Raw genomic sequence first — 23,492 nt, 5'->3', positions numbered from 1 at the left:
GTATGGACCGCAAAGAGTTGAGCCGTGATATTAAACGCTTTTCAAAGCGCGTTAATATTTCTCTTTAATCTCTAATTTGTAGAAGAAAAACGATCGCGTTTATATCGAAGGTTCTTCCTTTGCAAATTATAAATTTATTATTCAAGCGAATCGTGGAGACACGGCGAATCCGCGGCAGCTTTCACACCGATATTTACAAGCATGCCTTACAGTAGAGGAAAGAGAGTCTTTGATGAGAATAAAGTACAAACCAAAATCATTTGGGAATTCCGTTTAATCGTACCGCCTAGCCAAAACCAATTGCAGATTAACCGTCTGTCGGCTACGATTTGGGACAAAGCGCAAAGCTACTAAACAGCGAGCTCGAGAGATGGAACGGAGAGAGGAGAAGAGAAAGCAGCCAAGTTGCAGACACTTGAGATTACGATTAAAGAGAAAACGCGAGAGCTTTGCCGAAACGATTAATGAAATTGAATGCGGGGCCCCTACGAAACTCTGCTTTCTCTTGCATCCGTGATTCAACGTTCGAATTTAATGATCGCACCTGTTTCTACGTGGGTGCTTTCCATTTTCATGCCAAGTCGCCTAAAGATCATGATAGTACTTTCAATAAAATACGAAATGCAAAGTGATTGTAAAATAGTATCAACAAAATCTATATTACGTTTATAAATATTAATGTATCCAATACCAATGAAAAGTCTTTATCTTTAATTTTGAGTCACTATAATTGGGACTTTTAATTAACTTCGTTCCTCGAAATATTTTCGTGAATTTTCTTACGTTATGTTAAAATCTCTCATTGTATAATAATGAGATCCATACAAAATTCCATATAAAATTCCATAAAAACAAATATCGTTAAATATTAATATAATTATTAAGATAAAAATTCTGTCGTGTTATCTCTCTTAATCTTTCGTTAAACGAATAGTAGAGCAAAATTCTTCTTCGTCGCGTCGGCAATTAATAATGCCAAATCGAAATTCCGCGGAATATTTATCAGTATCACGTCGAGAATGTATTAAAGAAGAAATCGTTCATAGGAGTCGACCTTATTCGAGCTTTTCGATAAATGATCAACGGAGATCACATTGATTTCTTCTTATGTCGGAAAAGAAAAATAATAACTGATTTCTTCGTCAACTTTGTTACGACGTCGTATTACAAGAAACAAGAGAAAGAAAAAGAGAACTGAGAAAAGTGAGCTTCACGTTCTCGAGACGACCTGCGAACGAAACTTTCGTTCTACCGATAAACAAGTTTCGGTCTTTCTCCCGCGAGACGAGGAGGCAAGAGGAGGAGTCAGTGCTAACTGACTAATGAAATGATCGTGGCACTCGCTCCTTCTACGGAAAAACTTTTCAGTTCGTATTTTATCGTTCGTACTTTCCAGTAAGACGTTCTCACCTCTTTCTCTCGCACTCTCTTTCTCTTATAGTCCTAAAACTCTATAACTCTTCTATCTCTCTTTCTTTCACCCGTTCTTTCCTCGACAACGCGATAACAAGAACGATCTTTCTTGAAGGATATTGAACTCAAGGAGACATAGAAGAAAAGAGTAAATTCACACTCAATGAATTTATCCGAGAAAACTAGGAGATAGGTAGTTTCGTGGTGATTATTCATTTCAAAATTGTTTCCTTTTAATGAATCTTTCTATGAGTTTCGACGACACACATCTGTCGTGTCACTCCTCGGGTTTCTACCTTTTCATTGCCAATGGTAAAAGAGATTCAAGTGAACCGAGAAACAAATAACCATGTGGGTATGGGTAAAGAGGAAACATAGATACAAATTGTACACCAAGTTCCATCGACAAAACTCTTTCAATCCCTCAGCGGATTAAGAGAGGAAAAGACTTTGGGTGAGCGAACTCCCGGTTAGGTACTTAAAAGTATTCCAATCACGAGTATGCGGAACGCAAGTCCGACGAATATTTCTCACTGCCAAACTAGAGCGGATTCGAGCGAGCCTCCTAGAAAGGGAAAAGTAGGGAGGGAAATGCAAATAATACCCGTAAAAATGTCTACTTCGTATCGAAGGGAATGGCACTGAGTTTATCGCGATCGACGATTCAACGTTCCTACAATTTTTCCTCGATAAAGGAAACAATACAATACATACGTACATATAAATTTCTTTTTTCTTTTTTTTTTTTTTTTTTTTTTTTTTTTTATTAAAATAAATTGCATTTAAAACAAATTATAAGTTACAAAAAAATGAAATCCACGACGGGTTTGATCAATTTAGTGATTCAAAATACAAAATACAAAATACAAAATTTAAATTCCGAGCTCAAATTCCGACCGATTGTATGGTTCAATTTTATATATATATATATATATATACATAGTTATATAAAATATAGTTATGTATATATATATATATATATATATATATATATATATATACACGCACATACATATATAATAAATTTGAAAAATATATTATGGATCGATGCGATTTCCATTGTTCGTGTCGTCGAATCGTCCGATCACAAGACATTCTGTATATACGAGTATTATACGAGCGTCCAAGCTCTGCCGTCCCCCTCGCGTTATCCTTGCTCCACCTGCTACCACCCAGACGTCCATTTGCATGCTTAACAACGTAATGTTTTCAGAGAAGAATGAAAAGTATGTGTATTTCGCTACGCACACGACATACAGCCACGATCGCAACTCCTCTCGTAGCCGCCATTGTAACGCTTTCCGTTGGCCAATAAGCGGATTCGTTGCAATGCGCATTTTATCCTCTTTTTTGTATTCCTTCTTTTTTTATTATTATTATTATTATTATTATTATTATTATTATTCCTATCTTTTTTCTCGTTCGATACGTCCCCTTACTTTACGATCGTGGCTGTGTTTTTTCGTGAGCATACGAAAGAGGAGATTTTAATGAATTATGCAAATTGAAATTTTGTAAAAATTGTTCTTTTTTCTTTTTCTTTTCTTTTTTTTTTTTTTTTTTAAATCTTAACAAACAAATCATTCGAGTCAAGACACATGAAGATATTTTCATCTTTTTTTTCTTTCAAATTTTAATCGCATAAATAGAAAATCTCCTCTCTCGTTTATTCCAGGTATATCTATACTTAGAAGTATAAGCATTGAAATAAAGCAAGTTTCACGTGTGTTGCCATGGATCCTTCAATTTCCTCTCGTCGATGTCCAGGATGCAAAGGGATGATTTATATACGAATTTTCGTATATACGTTTGAGTTATTCTTTTTTTTTTTCTCTCTCTATCTTCATATCTATTCTTAATCTTTCTTTCTTTTTATAAACTTCATCATAACAGAACACATTAATATCGCGAATAAAATAGAAACAGATAGAAAATGATCAGACAAAAATGACTTTCTTTCTTCGGTAACTCTCTTAAACGTATCATTATTAAAGCATCTGTGCGAATTACAAATATTTTAGACGTGTCGGTTGAAGTATGTGCGCGATGCAAACGATTAACAGGGATTGCTGAGAATTCAAGGATATTCTACGGCATTAGAAACGCGTGGTAACAGTGCGAATGACAAGTTTCTTACTTAGAATGTTGCAGTAGCAGCCTTCTATCCTCTTCCAAGCTTCTCCTTCGAGCTTCTCCTCGAAGAAGAACCTGAGCTCTTCCTCATCTCCACCACCAACAAACGAGTCTACAAGATATATGTATGTACGTTTGTATATATATGTATGTATATATATGTATATTATATGTGTTTATATATATATATATATATATATATATATATTTATGTATATATATATACGGGAAGAGTCGGAATCTTATTGTTGGAAACAACGATCGTTTGTCGGTGAGAGAATCGTACTGCTTATTCTACGGTAATGCTAAGCGGTCCAAGTTTTGCTTACTACGGCGTACTTTCGTGTCTGTGACGGTTAAATGCAACTCCTTTGCGAAAGTGCTACGCGTATCCGCGTTACATACCTAGTTATGTACGCACGTTCAAACTTGCCGGCTTTAGCAGCGTCCCTAGACTCGTTGTTAGCGAGTTAGAGATCCTACCTATCGTGGAATTTGAAATAAACTTTGAGTTAGAATTTATCGGAAGAATTCGAAGAACGAATTCGTATACGCGTTCCGTTTTTCGTGTCCCTTATCGGAATCGTAAAATTCTCGTAGTTAACGTTTAACGATGACTAACAAACATTTTTTTTATTCCATTCGTCAAATATTCATATTTTGTTTATAACATCCAATTACTTTCGCGATAAAACAGATAACGTTAACTGTAGTAAGTATATATTAAAATATATACTTTTTAAATGTGAATGATAAATTTTCAACGTAATTGACGCCCAAATATTTTTCCAATATTTATCATCTCTTTCGAGCAATACAAATAATAAATCATTGATAAACATTCGTATTTCGATGTACCTTCAATGATTAAAATTGATACCATTCTTGATTCCGTACATTTCCTGCTATACGAAATTATACATGTCGAACGAGCGCATTGATAATTTTCATATGTCAGATTAACTATTACAGCTGCATGATTATTTTTTTACATATCACCAATATACTCGGAATAGAATAGCTCAGTGATTTTAATCGAATCTCGCGGCAAAAAAATCCATGGAAAAGCTCGGCATAGTAAACGCTGTTTTCGAATCACGACATTTCCGCGTGCAAAAGCAGTAGCCAACGAGGGCGCTTAATCCTCCGTAATAGCGGCCGTCCTAGAGAGCGATAACGGATAGCACACGCTTACACGCACACACATATACACGTACACGAATTTACAGACTTTGCACCTGCAAACAGAGTTTCGTCGACGTCATTCAACGGTGACGATGCGTACTCACTCTTACGCTAAACCCTCGAATGTGCGTCCTTACAAAAACAGGGGTGCTTACGATCGTGAATTATAAAAAAACTAAGTGAAAATCCGTTAACAGAAAGTCCAGAATAGTTCTTTTCATTCAAAATGTAACAATAAACCAAGAGAGGTTATCGACTGTTTTTTTCTTTTCTCTTTTTACTCTCGTTCAACACAAAAAAAAAAATAATTCAAAATTCATCGTATCGTCTGTATCATGAACGTCTCATAGATAAATATATCGAATGTATCATTAAAAGAAGAAAAAGAAAAAGAAAAAGAAAAAAAAAAAAAACAAAAAAGAAAATATTCGTTTGTTTCCTGTTTATATGGAATTTCCACGGGGACGCTGAAAGTTCCATGGATATTTATGGCATACAGCTGAGACGTATATTTATTACACGCACGTATGTGTTTCTGTCGGCATTTGGGACTAAAATCCTCGTCTGTCTTACCTTAAACACCACCTGTCATTTGTGTTCTAAAAACTGTTGCAAAAACGCTCCTCATTACTAACAACTTTTTTCTCCACGTTTCGTTGATTGCGTCCTGAAAATTATTTATAAACGTGTTTCATACTAACGTGACTTTTATTCGAAAGTAAATATACGAGAATCGTACGCAGAACAATAAGAAATAGAATCACGTTTGACTGAGTGCGAAAATGTTACATTTGATTCTCGTTATCGGTTATCAATATCTTACGAGAATAAAACGAATCGTGATGATCAAATGATTATTATTATCTGGAATAACATTCTTTTGATTAACGCGACGCATCCCAGGTGCAATCATCGTAATTCCTGCGCGCTGAATGTACGCAGTGAGATATTCGAGGAGGATCCTTGTCCCGGAACTGGAAAGTACGTCGAGGCGCAGTACCATTGTCTAGGTTGGTTGAAATCCAATAAATTCTTTCTCTTTTTTTTTCTTTTCTTTTTTTTTTTCGCGCGCGCGATAACGCGAAGCAGCAGCGTTCATCGAAAATCTATTAAAAATCTGACGCAAATCGATACGCAGTAAGCGAGAAAGCAAATTTTCCTCCTATTATTTTCCCCTTGTTCCCGCGACGTCGACCGAAGTAAAAATGGAAAAAAAAAGAAAACAAATAATCAAGAAGAGTCGAAAAATCCATGGCAGCACACGTGTTAAACTTGTGTCGAATTTATTCCTTTTGTTAACCGTTGGTCCTTTCGGCAAAAACCTCTTCAGGTGTAACGACCAACAAAACTGCAGCATCGTTGCATCAACCTCGCAATTCGGTGATCCTTGTCCCAACACGCACAAATATCTTGAGGCACATTATCGTTGTGTCTCTGGTAAGTAAAATTTTTCTATCGACGATTATCCATCTCCCTAATTTATGTTTGAAAGGGTTTATAACATGCGCGCGCGTTATGTTCAAATTAAGAAGGCTATGAAGAAATGAAGTCAGTTAGCGGTTTAGAGCAGTGGTGCACAAGCTATAAGACTCGAGTTTTTAAAGAGTCCTATAAAAATCATGGTACGAAATTGTTGTTTACTTTCAAAATAAAAATAAAATGATATTACTATATTTATTACTATATTTGCGTGTAAATATTTTAAAGGAACTCATAAGATTTCTGACTAACAAAAGGGGGATCAAAATTGTAAACAGTTTGCGTACCACTGCATATAAAATACGGGTCTCGAGTTCAACATCCGGTCAATCTATTCGTAGCCCATTTTTTGATCTACCTAGATGTCAGTTCTTCAGAAAATATTAACATCGTCAAATTTTTACGATCGAATCATTAACGAGAACTATTGTAAATTCAAATTTGTAATTAATATTAAATAATATTTAGATGATCATAATGAAGGTAAGAACAAATTTTAATAGGAATCCATCATTTTTTATTGTCTACGGAGATAGCAGAGGATAGCAAGCAACGGTACTAAATCTAGATTGAGAAAGAGCTGTCCGGAAATACAGTTTGCTAACGAATATGTATTACGTGCTAACAGATCGTTTTTGTTGGTGTCAGACTTGCAGTGAACGTTTCCGTTGCAACCGCGTTGAAGAGACTCGAGTTGCACATGACGCAAGACACGCAAACAAATGGTAACAGTGAACCACCGCGTTAGCATAACATAAGTAACGTTCTCTCGCCTCTACTCTGTTTTCTACCCTTTCTTCGAACAGGAAAATTCTGGCACTCTATGAATTTACATTCTAAATCTAGATATCATGTGTGTACAATGAAAATTAACTTTTCTCTTAATGAAACGATTCGATCGTAATTATGTCTTCTGTTTAAACGAAATAGAAATGTAAACAGTATCAGTTTACGTAAATTTTTCAATTGTTTACTACTATTACATGTATACATGATTAATGATCTTTTTGTTTTATAAAATTGATTTGTTTTGAAGAATTTAATGTGAAATCGAGACTCTGTACTATAACTTATTGGATATTTTAAGAAAAATCGATTTAATTATTCTCAAAAAGATAGGCTCAAATTCTTTCGCAAATTCTACATATCAATGATCTATATATAATTTTTCTTTTTTTCTTCATAGTTGATAAGAATCAAAGAAATAGCAAAAATCACTGATAAAAGAAGCTTGATAAAGTTACTTGTCTTAAAATCAAATCAAAAAAATTTTCTATCCTCACGTCCACGATCCATTCGAATCATTTTCCTTTTTCAATTATATAAACTTTCTGATATTTGATAAATTCATTGACGGATAGACAAAATGCGTCTTGCAAATCTTCTTACGACATCGTTTTTTTTTCTTTCGGGAACATAGGTTCTCTCTTTCTCTCTCTCTCTCTTTTCTTTTTCTATTACTGCCTCGTTAAAAGATATCCACCGAAACATTTTCAGCGACTACAACAACGACGACATCCCGACCGAGTCCTCCGTGGTTCATAACTTCGCAACCTAGCGTTTGGAGCACGGCTAAGCCAACCGTGAGACCTCCCTCGAGGATTACGACACCGGCGATTCAACAGCCACCGCAACCACCACCGGCACCATCTACACCAGCTTTGCCAATAACCACTCCACCAAGGTCAGTTTTCAAACCTATATATATATATATATATATATATATATATATATATATATCAATCTTTTCATTTTCATCATCATCTACATTCTCATTTTCATAATTCATAACGATAAGATATCATTATATATTTCGTTATCCACCATTGAAATAAACGATTTGCTTTTCAGTCCAACCTCGACGAGGTCCCTCGACGAATTGGATATTATCAAAGAAGACCAAGATTCTATTCTTCCAGAGAAAGGTGTCGTAGCGAACGGAGCAGCGATTCCTCCTATCGCGCCTGAAACAATGCAGCCAACAACTACATCGACATTTGCTCCATGGAGAACAAGTCGAAGACCAACCGGTAAATACATCAATTTTTTTACTTCCTCCCATTCCATTAAAATTAATATAAAACTTGAGTTCACAATCTTCACGGTCTTTCTTCCTATTTTCAGTACCCAGCACTTATTATCCAGAGTCCAGTTCGAACGGGCAATGGTACGATTACGGACGACAGGCCTGTCCACCGGTAATAGCACGAAATCTTTCATGGAACGCTACTCGAGCTGGAGATGTTGCCGTCCAAAGTTGTCCAGGTGGTGCCAATGGACTTGCTCGTTGGAGATGTCTTGCCAAAGGTGATTCTGCGGTCTGGCATCGAGACACTCCAGATTTGAGCGAATGTCGTTCTGTTTGGTTAACGTCCTTGGAAAATAGAGTAACTGATGGTGACGTCATTTTGGGGATCAGTCGAGAACTTTCACAAGTAACGAACAATAGCCGTGGTCTTTATGGTGGTGACATGATGATCACAACCAAGATCATAAAGAATATGGCCGAAAAGATGGCACAAGATATTAGGACCTATCAGGATCCCAATCAAAGAGAAGTCAGCGTTACGGAACTCTTGCAAGGTGTTGTAAGAACAGGCAGTAATCTTTTGAACGAAGCACAGATGGCTTCTTGGAAGGATCTCAGTCATCAGGAACAAATGAGAGTAGCGACCTCTTTGTTAATAGGTCTTGAAGAAAATGCATTTCTATTGGCTGATACTTTAACCCAAGAGAAAACGATCACTCATGATTGTAGGAATATACGTGAGTCATTTCCACAATTAAAATATCTCTCATTCGGTATTCGTTACATTTCATTATTTTCTTTTATTAATAATTTACGAACCTTCTTTTTTGCAATAGTAATGGAAGTCCGCGTTTTGGATACACGCAATATCGGTAATGATCTCGAGGTCTTTCCAAATAATATCTTGGAGGGAAGATGGACAGCATCCACGGCACACGTCGAACTAACCAGAGGTGCTCTTTTGGAAAACAGCGAAGCTGGGATCGTTCGACTAGTCTTCATGGCCTTCAATAGACTCGAAGAAATTCTTCAACCGCAAGCTGAATTGCCGTCCGTCGTTACAAACGATGACTCGCAATCGTTGCCGAAAAGAAACACGACTAGGTTATTGAACAGTAAGATTATTTCTGCTTCATTAGGAAAAGGTCGACATATACAGTTATCGGAACCAGTAAGGATATACTTCAGGCATTTGACATTGGAAAACGTCACCAATCCTACTTGCGTCTTTTGGGATTATATTTTGAGGTAAAGATTTACAATTCAGAAATCATAAAAAGCAAATAATTAAGATAATCCTTTAATAATACTTTTTTCCTTCAGTGGTTGGTCAGAAGAAGGCTGTCAAATAAGAAAGAGTAACGACACGCACACAGTATGCGAGTGCAATCACTTAACAAATTTCGCCGTTCTAATGGACGTTCATGCAGTTAGACTTGACATCGCTCATCAAGTCGCTTTACAAATCATCACATACATAGGCTGCATCATATCTGTCGTCTGTCTGGTGTTAGCGATACTTACCTTTCAATTGTTTCGTGGGCTCAAGGTATAATCATATTATACAATTGTATAAATTTTTTCATTCTACAACAAATCTCGAATGTCTAATTTTAAATGATATTTTTCTCAGTCGGACAGAACGACAATACACAAGAATCTATGCGTCTGCCTGTTAATAGCTGAAGTTTTGTTTGTTTGTGGTATCGGACAAACGAATCAAAGGATCGTCTGTGGTATTGTTGCTGGTTTATTACACTTTTTTTTCCTATGTGCGTTCGCCTGGATGTTCCTCGAAGGTATGATAATAACGGGATTTAAACCAAAAGAATTTTCTTTCTCTTTTTTTTTTTATAAATAAATCGATCAATATTATTAATTTGATTTCCTTCATTCTATTTCCTCAATAGGATTTCAATTGTATGTTATGCTGATCGAAGTTTTCGAAGCAGAAAAGTCTAGACTACGATGGTATTATCTTGTTGCTTATGGGGCACCGTTACTGGTAGTTGCGATATCCTGTATAATCGATCCATTCAGTTATGGCACCGATCGATACTGTTGGCTTCGAGCGGACAACTACTTCATCTTCAGCTTTGTGGGGCCCGTGATACTCGTAATCTTGGTAATTATGTAAAACAGATTGGATGTCGCAATTGGTAACTCGTTCTTAACGATTCCATCAGCGTGATGATACATATTCAACGTCAATTAGAAATCAAACTTCTAACTTTAAACAAAAGCTCATTTAACTCTAATCTAATGATTATATAATCCTTTGTTTTTTCGTAATAGGCGAATCTCGTATTCCTGTCGATGGCGATATACATGATGTGCCGACACGCAAATACGACGGTAGCCATGAAGAGTAAAGAACATTCTCGTCTAGCTAGCGCAAGGTAAGCGCAAACTATCTTCGAGCTGTCATTGATTATTTATCGTACAAACGGATTGTACATAAAGTATAAAAAAAATTAAGATTACGTCCGTCATTAACATGATCGAGATTAAATCCCCTCGTCGAGCGTAGAGTCGAAATGTCTGTTTGGTGCTTTCGGTTCATATTCGCAAAGCTTTCATTGCTTAAGGAGATCTCCCGAAGTGAATCTCGTTGTCACGCATTATTCTTGCGGCCATGCTAAGTTTTTATTGGTTTTGGTTTGAGTTCTATGTTGGAATGACCGCAGATTTCGTTCGTTCGACACGCCACTGTATTGCTGTAAATCCTAAATTACTCGTTCATGATATAAATATATATAAATATAAAAATATATATATATATATATATCTATACATGTATATAGATATACATTGTATACATTACGTTTTCTAACTTTTTTTCTTCTTTAAGTCACGAAATTGGTGTTAGTTAGCAAACGCATTATTGTCAACGTTTAAAACCTTATCAACGTAATTCTGATCAATAATGATCGGTCTCTCTTCGCTCGTAACTTCTTGGAACGAATGACAAATAAATTTGTGATTCGATGAAGCTGTTAAGAGATATAATGAAAGAGAGACGAAAAAAATCGTGAAAGCGAGATAAGATAAATTAATCGAAACAAGAGACGTGAAAACACGCAGAAAAGCTTTTCGTAGAATAAAAAATAAAATTATTTGACACATCGGTGCTGGTATTTTAAAATTTCTTGCAAGCTCGATTCGAATTATTATGAACGAGACATTACGATAAATTTTTCTTTTTATAGTGTACATTTTGCATCTTATATCGTCTACATTTAAATAATGTATTCATGTTAAAAAGAGCACTACAAGATAATCCTCTTAATGGTTGAAACAATATATACATAAGTAAATACTCGTGATCAGTTTGACATTTATTAAAGTCAATAAGACTTAGTAATACGAATCGAGTGTTTGCAGATGATGATGATGAAAGAAATTTTTTAATTATAATCAATCGATATCAATGGTGCCGGAACAATCACCTAACTGCTGTCTTGTTTCATTTTTTTGTATTAAATCTTCTACCCACTTCTGTCTACACTGTTCTACATTCTTCTGCATGGCGTGGTTGGTTGGTAGTGGAAAGGAAGAGAATGCTCTTCCCAACAAATTGCAAGCGCACTTGTAAGATATTTACCATTTTTATTATTACTCACTTTTCTTATTATTAACATTATTACTAATACCCTCTCTTAACCTCCCTCTTTCCCACTACTTTCTAACTTTACAACGAATTAATTTTCCGATTTTATGTCGAATCGAATCAATCTATTCTTACTTTTGTATCCCAATTAATTTAACAAAATTAGTAGTTGTGGTAGTATAGTCTCGTAGTCGTCACACCAAAATTACGATATATCGTGAAGTTCATTGGTATCACGTGCACGAAACGGGTCTCATGATGTTAAAAAAAAAAAAAGAAAGAAAGAAAGAGAAAGAAAACAAAGTCCTTCTTTATGCAAAGTAAAAAGTCAAAATGATACGTATCATCGTCGAATCGAAACGATGCATCTCACCTTTCCTTCGAATGCACACGATAATCCACATGCATGCTGTATTATTCTTAGTTAGTTTAAAGTATCACGCCTGATTTGAAAGTAGATATAAACGTGAACTTAGACAAAGTACAATCTCTTCTAATTATCTTCTCGGCCTTCTTGTGTAGTTACACGCTCTTGTCGTGAATGTTTAGAAAGAATAAATTGTGTCGGTGAAACTCGAAGAGATTCGATACGGTTCGATTCGAGTGCGCAAAGAAAGATTCGTTGCGTAAAAATATAATAATTTTACATTCAAATAGAAAATAATTGTTTTCTAAAACAATTCGATAAACGCAACGTTCAAATTCGTCGAACGAACCGTCGACACTTTCGCATCCTTATCTCTCTTTAAAGGTCGACATTGCAAAAAAAAAAAAAAAAAAGAAAAGATTATATTTCATTGTAAAATTTTTTTCGACGATATAACTCACTTTTTGTTTATTTCTCGTCAGAGCTTGGTTACGCGGCGCCATCGTCCTAGTATTTCTACTAGGATTAACCTGGACTTTTGGACTCCTTTATTTGAATCAAGAATCAGTGGTAATGGCATACATCTTTACTGTACTCAACAGCCTTCAGGGTCTTTTCATCTTTGTATTCCACTGCGTTCAAAACGAAAAGGTAAAGGAATATAAAAAGAAGAATAATGTAAAAATTTAAATAGAGCTCCAACGATAATTGTCGTTCATAATAACGTAACAGATAATATTGAAATATTGAAAAATTAAAAATAAAAAATTCTATGACCAATCACAAAAAGGTCAGGCTTTTGTTTCTTTTTTTTTCGCAAAGAACATAAGAAAGAAGTGTACCTTTCCTATTATAGGTAAGAAAGGAGTATAGAAAGTTCATCCGACGTCACTCGTGGCTACCAAAGTGCTTGAGATGTTCGAAGACGGTGACGGGAAGTTCCGGGTCATCCGGTACGAGCGGTGGTGGAGTTGGCCCTGGTGGAAACGGTGGAAAGGAATTTGCCTCGCACAACACATCCTCAAATCCTTCGGCTCCAACAACGGACAGCTCAGGACTATCGCCTCATGCCGCCTCTAACGTGGGTACCACAACGTCACCGCCGAACAATCACAACAATCTGACTGCGGCCTGTAACAATACGAATCTTTCGATAAACGTGAACCTGAACAATTTGTCGCTGAGGTCGCCGGTCGGGGCACACCAGATGCACATGATGGCACCTAGCAACCACAATAGGCATCCCACTCAGCAAGGTATCCAAACGCCGCTTATACACCAAACCGAGAAGCAAGATAAAAAATAGTTTGCAATAGGTATTCCTTCGATGAAGAATTCCATCTAAATGAATGGGCGGATCGAATAATCTCTCCCCTGTTCTCTCTCTCTCTTTTTCTCTCTCTCTCTCTCTCTCTATCTCTCTCTCTCTCTTTTTCATTCTCTCACTCACTCTCTCCCTCATTCACTCACCTACTCACTCACTCACTCACTCTCGTTCATTATTTCTCTCTCTCTCTCTCTCTCTTATTTTTACATTCACTCATTCACTCGCTAATTCGTTCACTCATTGGCTATTGTCACTCCGTGCACATGTCATTTTTGCTTCTTTTCTGCCAGTATCTATCACGTACTAATTGATTGCTAGCTGATCAAATCGCTCTTGCTTTTTTCGCGCACCTCACTCGCTCAGAGAAAGAATGAGAGAGAAAGAGAAAGAGTGAGAGAGAAAGAGAGAGAGAGAGAGAGAGAGAAAGAGAGAAAGAGAAAAAGGGAAAGAGGAAGAGAGAGAGAGAGAGAGAGAGAGAGAAAAGAAAAAAGACAAATGAGTTTCTCTTGAACTACGTTGCACTTTCAACTCGAAGTGATGTTCTTCAATGACTCTCTGATGTTTTCTTGATGTTTCTTCAGTCTACGTATTTTCTTCGGCAACAAATTCTTCTTAATTTCGAATAACATCTCATCTGGTCACTACCTCCTTCTTATCTGTATAAAATACCTCTCATCGTAACATCTTAATTTTGTTTTTCTGTAACTCAATCAATCGATTTTCTCAACACTTTCGTATTTCCTCGCTCGATCTAACGCGAGAAAGTCACGGCTTGCTTCTTTTTTTCTTCTTTTTTTCTTCTTCTTTTCTTTTTCTTTTTTTTCTTTTTTCTTTTTTCTTTTCTTTTTTTTTTTTTTTTTTTTTTTTTCTTTTTTTGATTAAATATATTGGCCAAGTCTGTTGCAGGACGCGTTGTTGTTGAGTGGCTAACTCTCATCCTCCTTCCTCTAATCGAGATTCTCCTCTCGACTTACCATACGTAATTTTCGTACGTGTCACGTAACTCGAAACTCTCCTATTCGAACTCTCTCGTGCGCTTGTTCATTCTCAAGCCACCACTTTGGTTATCGTGGGCAGAGTATCATCGAGAGTTGGAAACGCAATAGAGACAAAAAGAGAAGGAAAGAGAGGGAGAGAGGGAGAGAGAGAGAGAGAGAGAGAGAGAAAGAGAGACAGAGAGAGAGAGAGAGAGAGAGAGAGAAAACGTAGGAACTAACAAAGTGGGTTAGAAAGTAGAAGGGAAAAGATACAAAAAAAAAAAAAAGAAAAAAGTAATATCACGTGGAATATCGAAGTAACAAGGCAAACGAAAGTCAGAAAACGTGCTCGCCTATCGACTCTCTCAAACACATATGCTCTCGAACACGTACCAACAATATACTTGAAAATTACATTGTCGATAAGTACAACCTATGTTGAATATTCAAAATTGTTGTTGTTGTTGTTGTTGTTGTTGTACCACCATAAAAGATAAATCTTGAAATAAATAGATACTCAATAATAATCGTCTTTCGATTAACAGAAATGAATTTGAAATATGAATTTTCGATGATAATGAAAGAGAGAGAAAAAGAGAAATAGAAAAAGAAAAAGATAGATAGATAGATAGATAGATAGAGAGAGAGAGAGAGAGAGAGAGAGAGGGGGAAAGAGAGAAAGAGAGAGAGAGAGAAAGCGAGAACATTCACGGACTTGACTTTGCAGAGCTGTAAACACGCGAACGTACTATTTGCAAGGCCTCCTACTTACTAACAGTGGTGATTTTCGTGCTTCTTATCTGGCTCGGGGTTTGGTGTAACGCGGTTGCTGGTTACTTTGCCTCCTTTTCCAACCTACCAGTCGTCCCTCTTTGCCTTGTCCTCTCAAGAACAACCCCATACCTCTATATGCAACCTTGCCTGACAAAGCGTGCGCTCGCACGCGATTTGTCATTTATTTCAGACGCTTCAGCTCTCGGAGGCCCCCACGGCTACGAAGGAATTCGAAAGCGTACGTTCGTCTAGACGTCGCGCGTATCTCTACCTGATTTACGATCGTCCATCTTCGCGGCGATTTAACGCTTTAGCTTTTACTCGTTGACCTATTTATGACTCGTCGTGTCCTTCAAAGTTTCGCGTTATTTTACGCGGTATATAATAAAAAAAATAATAATAATTCGTAGAGTGTTAAAAAAGTATGATGCTTGAGTTTGAAAAGAAAAAAATATAAAAAAAAAAAGAAATGGGTTACTCGTTTTGCTCCCATTTGTCGCACGAGAGGTGGTAAATAAAAGATTAGCAGTAATTGTCTCTTATCATATTCTCACTTTGATATCTACCAAAAGGTGTTCTACGTGTTCACCTTTTCATTTCTCCACGCACGCTTTTACATCCTTGTGTCACGCAGCAAGGTAAATCACTCGAAAGATCAAAATAAAAATTCCCTTGTAAACTCCGACGAGATTGATTTTTTTTATTCGTGTTAACGAGCACTTTTAATTCGGCTTAAAAATTATAAAGTATTCACTGGGCTTATACCTTGAATCTTTGCTAAATTAAATCTTTAATTTAATTTCATTCGAATTAACTTATATCTAAAGTCAAATACTTTTTAACACTCTGAATGAATGAATCGAGCACGTGTATAATTAATTATTTTGAAAGCAAAAAATATAGAGAAACCGAGGAGAATCCTTCCCATTTTTTTTTTTTTTTTTCGTTTTTTTTCTCTTATATCGGCATACCTCACAGAGTGAAAGCTCCGTGCGTTTTGGAAAGATTCGTAATGTTCGGAAGGTAGCGGACACGCGATATCAAGATTATCGAAGAGTAGACGGAAGGAAAGTCATAAGGTTCTTTTCGTTTTCTGCCAGCGCAGCGATATAGTCGACGATGCTGCTGCTTTCCTTCGTAAAAATCGATTGATCTTTACGACGCGATAACCTTGACGAACGGTTTCCGTAATCCGCTCGGCCGCCGTTCAGATAAACCCAGAACGCATTACGTTTTCTAACGTATGTTCGCTTCGCTTCCAAGGTACTCGCTCTCGATTCGATTTATGGACGATGAAGACGCGACCAGACTTGCCTTGCTTTTAGGTCGCGTGCGCGCGCTCGTCCGCAATGATCGATCGATACCGCGATTATAAACGAAGAGAAACAAAAAAAAAAAAAAAACAAAAAAGAAGAAACAAAAAAAAAATTAAAATTGCGAAAAGATTATTCTTTCGATGTGCGTTTCATCGATCGTTTAACGCCAATCAAGCCTGATCTTGCCTAATCTAGATGCAAACGCGATCGAGCACTTTACTTTTTTGGCTTCTCGCGAACAAAAAAATATCGATGCTTCGTTACGAAGAACGTCAACCCCTCGATTTCGTGTTACTGTTAATAACGAAATCACTCGATCGCATGATTTTTCATATATCATAAATTGAAATAAGGTAAGTTGTAAAAGAGAAAAATCTAAGACAAATGTAACGTTATTAGAGGGGTTGATCGTGAGGATAAATATAAAAAAAAACAAAAGAAAAACAGAAAAGATAAATAAAAAGAGCTTCTTCGCTTGATACAACAAAAGAAACGAATTCTTTATTGTTATTGTTCGATAAAAAGGAAGAAAGAAAGAAAAATATAACGTCAGCTCTAGAATATATAGATTTGCACAATACGCACAATGCATAATTCAGGTTATAATTTTTTGCTATTATCGCTGATTGATTTCTCACCAAGGCGTTTAATCCTTCCTCGACGTAAAACACAAACTTTGGGAATGGCAGCGAATCAGGTGGTTCACGTGACGATCTCCGAGGCATTCGGTTTCCCATGTTGTCGAATGGAAAAAATAAAAACGACGTATACATCGGAATAGATTCACGGGCTGATTTTGTTTGTCATTTTTTGAAAGAAGGTCCAAAAAACCTTCCAAAGCTACCTTCGGAGATCCGTACGATCCTTCGTTTACCTCATTGACTTCTCTGTAAAAGATTTAGCCAATTTTAAAATGTTCTACGAATAAAAGTGAAAGACAAAATTTAGAAAAAAAAAAAAAAAAGAAAAAAAAGAGAGAGAGAGAATGGAGGTAAACGGAGGATTAACAGCCACGACCAATGCTTGATTTTCCAGTACTTGGTATCCGGTCGAAGCTGGGCGATAGTCGATAGGCAGCCGGCAGTCGCTGTGCCAAGTGAATCCTCTGGCACAGAGGCTCACATCGTGGCCACTCTGCCGTACGCCCGTCACGCATTCTTACCCTCAGCTCCTAATATCCCCAAATCTGCCACCGCCACTTGGGGCCACCTTAACAAAAACCTCATGTGGAAGGTAACTAACTGGGCGGCTAGCTCGCAAGCGCTATTTAACGCTATTCTCTCGTCGCTACTCTAGTCGCTAGTTTTTAGCACAGATAAAAAAAAAAATAAAAACACCTTCATTTTTCTTTGTTTCCTTTAACTCTTCTCTTTGTTTTCCATCGACATATGTATAAACTCGGATTGCGTTGTCCCACAATAAAGATAATCGTACTTTTAATAATCGTTGATACATAAATGTAATAATACATTTTGCTAAAGAGTTATTTGACTTTTTATATTTTAGAGTTACAAACAAAGACGTTTAACGTATGGGACACGCGGTCCATGCTATATGTCAATGCTTTTTTCTTTCTCTTTAGCATTTTCTTACGATCATCAAACTAATTGTCTAACTTTTGGCTAGATCCGCCCTCTCGTGCATGGTGTGTGCTTCTCTCGTTTAATTGTCAAAAAGGCACGATGTTTGCGCGAGTTAAAAAGCCTCGGTCATAGCAGATTATTTTTTTTCTTTTTTTTTTTTTTTCTTTTTTCTTTTTTTTCTAATCATCCCTGAATAAAATAAGATTAGAGACGAGTTACGCACTCAATGATTCGAGAAAATGTGAACAATTTTTTCTCGGCTTTTCCCCCGTTACACAGTGCATGCACAGCCACGACCGTTTCCCTCGACTCGCGACATCCAAATTCAAAATTGCCGTGTTTTTTCTATTGGCGAATTAAAAGATCGTCATATCCTGTTGAAAGATAAAACGGCACGTTAATTCCCTTAGAAAGCAAAATCATTTTCAATTCAATTTAAGAAAAATATCTAATATATCAATTTCTATTCCACCCACAGAACATTTCTTTTAAATCGTACTCCCGGGACTCTGGACACGGTGGATCAGAACAAGAAGATTCACCGAGGACACATAACACTTCAACTTTGGGCCATTCAGGTCGCAATCGAGATCGAGATAGAAACCGCATCATCGGCTCGAACGATGGTAGCGAAACGATGAGCGGTGGAAGGGCAGCAACGACAACAGCAACTACTTCGGTGGGAACTGGACGACGAGCTGCCATGCCATATAATCATACTTACACAGAAATCGTCGATGGTAGAAACGGTGGAAATGGTATGCATCATCAGATGCATGCTCATCACGGCCAGCATGTACATCTTCCAACGCATCGCGGAGTTGGCAACGTTGGTGGTTTAACGAACGAAGATGATCCTGTTTACGAGGAAATTGAACGAGGTGGCGCCGGTGGAGCTGTTGGAGAGATCCAAGTGTCAGACATGTCTGACGAGGATGGTCGACGACAAAGCGACATGAGTAGACAATCTTCGAGAAGCTACGGTGATCATAGGCCATTGATTCCATATTCACCTGCTAACGATCGTAACCTGCTTCATTACGGGCAAACTATGAGCGATCGTGTTGGAAACACTCACTACGATCCAACGGAATATGGTCCAACCGTTGAAAGGACCTTAAATGCCTGCTGGGAGAAACTACGAAGGCAACAAGCGAGGTACGAGCTCGGTGAACTGCCACGACTCCCTGCAGGTTATGGACTACCACCTCAACAGGATCATACGAGAACCGTCGCTGTTCTCGACGGCCATACCGTCGTCTGCCATCTTCAACCCCAAACGGATATGTATACAGGACGCGGAATGCCACCGCCTTCCTACAGCGAGTGTTAGGTCAAGGCTGGATCGTCTCGTCCTCCATCTCGTCCACCATCCCCATGTTTTGGGGTAGGACTCTGTTCCTCTCGTAGGACTCGCCCTTCGACTCCGATCTCTCTCTGATTCCTCTGTAGCTCAGCATAACGTCTCTCTCTTTCTCTCTCTCTCTCTCTCTCTCTCTCTCCCTTTCTTTTCCTCTCTTTCTCTCTCTCTCTCTCTCTCTCACTCTCTTATTTTCACTCTCATTCTCTCTTGGATTTGTCAGAAAGAGATTTTACTCTTAACAAGAAGACTTTTCTTTCCTATGAATGAAAGCAGTTGAACGGGGAGAGAGACGAACAAAGGCTAAGATTTCGGAGAAGAATCGTGAAAATGAGAAACGGACGATGACGGTCCTTCCAAGAAGAGAAACACGAAAAAACACGAAAGGCTAGAACGATATTACTTCGCTTTTTAGCGTGTTATAAAGCCACACGAGTCGATTGGCGAACCTACGCGATGGTTCGTGTACAACTAAACTTAACGATCGACATTCTGCGCCGAAAGATTCCTTCCTTGCTCTACGCGTACTAATCACAGTGTGTGATCCTTGCGAAAACAAAAAAAGAAAAAAAAAAGTAATAAATATTGTGTAGAGAGCGAGACGATCGCGTCGGCGATACGTTATTTTTCTTTTTTTCTTTTGTATAATAGACATATCGCGACACGTACTCCTCGTCCACGAACTGGAAATTTTTTAAGTCATTGTTTTAGGTCACCTTGTTCTTTCTTTTCTTTCGTCCTTTTGTGTATAATATAGACTCTCGTTGAACGGATAGCTTAGGATAGCGACATATCGGAAATTTTAGGTGTGGCATGTGATTGTAACAATCGCTTTTGAAAATCGCGTTACGAAGGAGAGCAACTGCCTGTGAGAGAGAGAGAGAGAGAAAGAAAGAAAGAGAAATAGAATGAGAGAAAGAAAGAGAGAGAGAAAGAAAGAAAGAGAGAGAGAGAGAGTTTTAGGGGGGTTTTGGGCGGGAAGAGAGGCAGAGCGAATTCTCGATCGCGACGCGCCTAAGTTTTCTCGTAGAAATAATCGAGCGCGCATTTCTATTATCATTTTCTTTGACATTCCACGTACTTTTTCAATACAAGTACGTCGGCACATTTTGAGTTGAAGAAAAGATACCGAGAATTCAATTTTATTCTCTGAAAAGAGAAAAAGGATATACCTTTACGAATGTTTACGCAATGAGAAAGCAAATGAAATCTCTTAATAATAATATTATCAATTCGAAATGAAGAAGAAATCGTAATTGTACTACAGTCGTAAGTACCTTTGTCGGTCGCCCAACCATAACTCCTCATTGTACATTGCTTTTGAAATGTTACGTTTTAGTCCCAGAATGTTATTTTTATAAATAAAAAAAAGTATATATATATATATATATATATATATATATATATATATATGTATATGTATGTATACAATAACACGATGTTCTTGAATGAAATGGAAGGAAGACAGGGGATTGATGTGTGCGAGTATATATATATATACATATATATACGCGTGCGAGTATGTGTATACGTGTGTGTGAGAAAAAGAGTGTGTAGTATGTGTGTGTGTGTGTGTGTGTGTGTGTGTGTGTGTGTGTGACTACATGTATGCATGTGTATATTTGCATTTGCGTATGATCGAACACAGGGGGCAGGTAGTGCGCGTATGTAGGCGATATAAAAGCGATTTTCCAAGCGAAGCGGAGAATTCGCAAATGAAACTTAGTCACTGTTTTTTACTATTTTTTAAAGGAAACGTAAGTGTCGTAAAAACGTAATAATACGTGTAAAACTAAGGGACGATGCCGATCGCGAGCGCGCGTGCACGCGTTCGCTATTTATTTTTTATCATCGCTCGTAAAGGCGTTTCTCGGTTAAAATACGCGCGACACAGCCGACGCAGGATCGTCGACCGACGATCGGAAGGTCCTAACTCTTTTTCGTGAAATAAGCAAGCAGGTCTCGTCGAGTTCCTCTTTCCTTCCTATCGTCGAGTCGCGACGACAAACTTCTCCCGCCATTTTTCGCGATTCACGCGAAAGAGAGCGTCTATATAAAGATGATATTCGCGAGACGAGTATCGAACGAACGCGAACTATATATTAATGAATGATGATGATAATAATAATAATGAATATGTCTGATATCGATCGATGCTCGCCTCGGAAATAACACGGATAGCATCGCCGTCGCCGTGGCTTTATATTTATTTCTCGCTCGATCGACCGTTCGACCGTTCGTCAAGAAAAAAGAAAAAGAAAAAGAAAACGTAAAAAAAAAAAAGAGAAAAAAAAAGAAGAGAAGAGAACGCGTTTAGATGAAAATCGGCGTTAAAAGCGATTAGTCGCGTTTAAAGGTACCACAGCTGTCTATTAAAATGCAAGAAAAGTAAAATGTACGAGCGAGATCTCGTGTGTATGCGTGCGTCTGTCTGTCTGTCTGTCTGTCTGTCTGTCTGTCTGTCTGTCTGTCTGTACGTCTGTCTGTGCGTAAGCAATGTATGCGTGAGAGAGAAACGATGAATATATGCGTGCGTACGTTTCTATCCCTTTTAATATTTCAAATGTTCGTTTCGGCGGTATATGAAGAAGAAAAAAAAATCTTAGCAATCGATCGATTCGTCTTGTCTTTTATATTGTACTACAATTCGACGGCATCGATATAGCAATAATCGTTGCTGCCTCACGATACGGATAATGATGGATTATTAAAGGGAAGCCATTGTCGATTTATGCGAATCGCAACATTTTTATAGTGATTAAGGGCCCCTACCCATTCCTCGCGTAGTCCTTGTATCCTTTTATTTTTTTTTTTTGAATTTCGAACGAAATTACCAATGGATTCTTCGATGTTAATGGTCCATAGACGTAACTATCTTTTCACGTCGAACGTTCTCTCTTCTTTTTCGCTCTCTTTCTTTGAAAATTCTGAAGACTTCGTAAAGAAAAAAAAAAAGAAAAAAAAAAGAAAAAAAAAAAGAAAGAAACAAAGATATACATTCGATGTAAAAAGGAAGCTGTGACTATGGACCGGCAGTGTCGCGAAGCGTGGAAAACTAATTATAATTTTCTACGATCGAAACGTATAGATCTTATCGACATAATAATACATATTGCCAGATAATCTTTAAGGCACCCACATTCCATCCGTTAACGTGTCGTAAATCGAAAATTGAGGGATACAAATGCAACAAAAAGGAATAAACAAAAAGAGAGAGAGAGAGGGAGAGAGAGAGAGAGAGAGAGAGAGAGAGAGAGAGAGAAAGAGAGGCATCAGCCTAAATAGACGAGCCAAGAGATAAGCAAGGAGTTTTCAATGCGAGAAAACTTAATAATCCTTCGTTCTCTTTTGGCGAGTCGACAATCTATGATAGACGTTTGGGTTAAAGCGGCCAAGTCGAGAGTGTGTGCATGCGAAAAAGAAAATGACGCGCGGGCGTTCTATTATTATTAATCGTCGACGAAAGAGAACTCTCAAAAGCGTTGTAAATAATGTATATAAGGCTTTGTACATGTTGAATACTTCTAATGTAAATGGAAAAAAAGAAAAAGTGAGATACGGCGCACCCTAACGATTAATGTGAACAAAAGTAAGTAAATAAGCGAATTAACTAATAAGTAGTAAACCATCATAAACTATCGTTGTGACGGCGGAAAAAGCGTAAGAGGAGCGTTTAACTTAAGTCCCAAGCGTAAATTAGTTAATGTGTAAATAAATTAAACGAGGAAGTAAAATATTAAATGAGACAAAAACCTCAAATAATCATTGGATATTTATAAATGAATCCGCTAAAAGAAAAAAAAAAAAGAGAGATAGAGAGAGAGAGAGAGAGAGAGAAAGAGAAAGAGAGAGAGAGAGAGAGAGAGAGAGAGAGAGAGGGAGAGAGAGAGAGATAGAGAGAGATAAAAAAGATAAAAATAAAGAAATAACGTAAGTTTC

The 23,492-nt window shown here is 37.4% G+C and overlaps 1 protein-coding gene across 20 annotated transcripts in view; it reads left to right on the top strand.

Annotated features, from left to right (window-relative positions):
• The window catches only part of LOC124949209 (latrophilin Cirl-like), a 663,827-nt gene extending 640,940 nt beyond the window's left edge, over positions 1-22,887 (top strand). For 15 of the 20 annotated variants that reach the window (XM_047493930.1, XM_047493925.1, XM_047493923.1 and 12 more), the window contains 14 exons: positions 6,062-6,168; positions 7,708-7,894; positions 8,062-8,240; positions 8,335-8,976; positions 9,076-9,487; positions 9,563-9,788; positions 9,873-10,038; positions 10,150-10,364; positions 10,535-10,638; positions 11,786-11,830; positions 12,699-12,867; positions 13,073-13,297; positions 17,646-17,843; positions 18,672-22,887. In XM_047493930.1, the coding sequence (XP_047349886.1) occupies positions 6,062-6,168; positions 7,708-7,894; positions 8,062-8,240; positions 8,335-8,976; positions 9,076-9,487; positions 9,563-9,788; positions 9,873-10,038; positions 10,150-10,364; positions 10,535-10,638; positions 11,786-11,830; positions 12,699-12,867; positions 13,073-13,297; positions 17,646-17,843; positions 18,672-19,526 (3,730 nt within the window). In that variant the 3' untranslated portion in view covers positions 19,527-22,887. Of the gene's footprint in view, positions 1-5,634; positions 5,742-6,061; positions 6,169-7,707; positions 7,895-8,061; positions 8,241-8,334; positions 8,977-9,075; positions 9,488-9,562; positions 9,789-9,872; positions 10,039-10,149; positions 10,365-10,534; positions 10,639-11,785; positions 11,831-12,698; positions 12,868-13,072; positions 13,473-17,645; positions 17,844-18,671 lie in introns of all 20 variants that reach the window. The other 5 variants (XM_047493932.1, XM_047493937.1, XM_047493938.1 and 2 more) reach the window with 5 other exon arrangements.
• The last annotated feature ends 605 nt before the right edge of the window (positions 22,888-23,492 follow it).

Source organism: Vespa velutina, chromosome 5, assembly GCF_912470025.1.
Source record: "Vespa velutina chromosome 5, iVesVel2.1, whole genome shotgun sequence".
Taxonomy (NCBI): Eukaryota; Metazoa; Arthropoda; class Insecta; order Hymenoptera; family Vespidae; genus Vespa; species Vespa velutina.
This window is presented reverse-complemented; position numbering and strand designations above follow the sequence as displayed.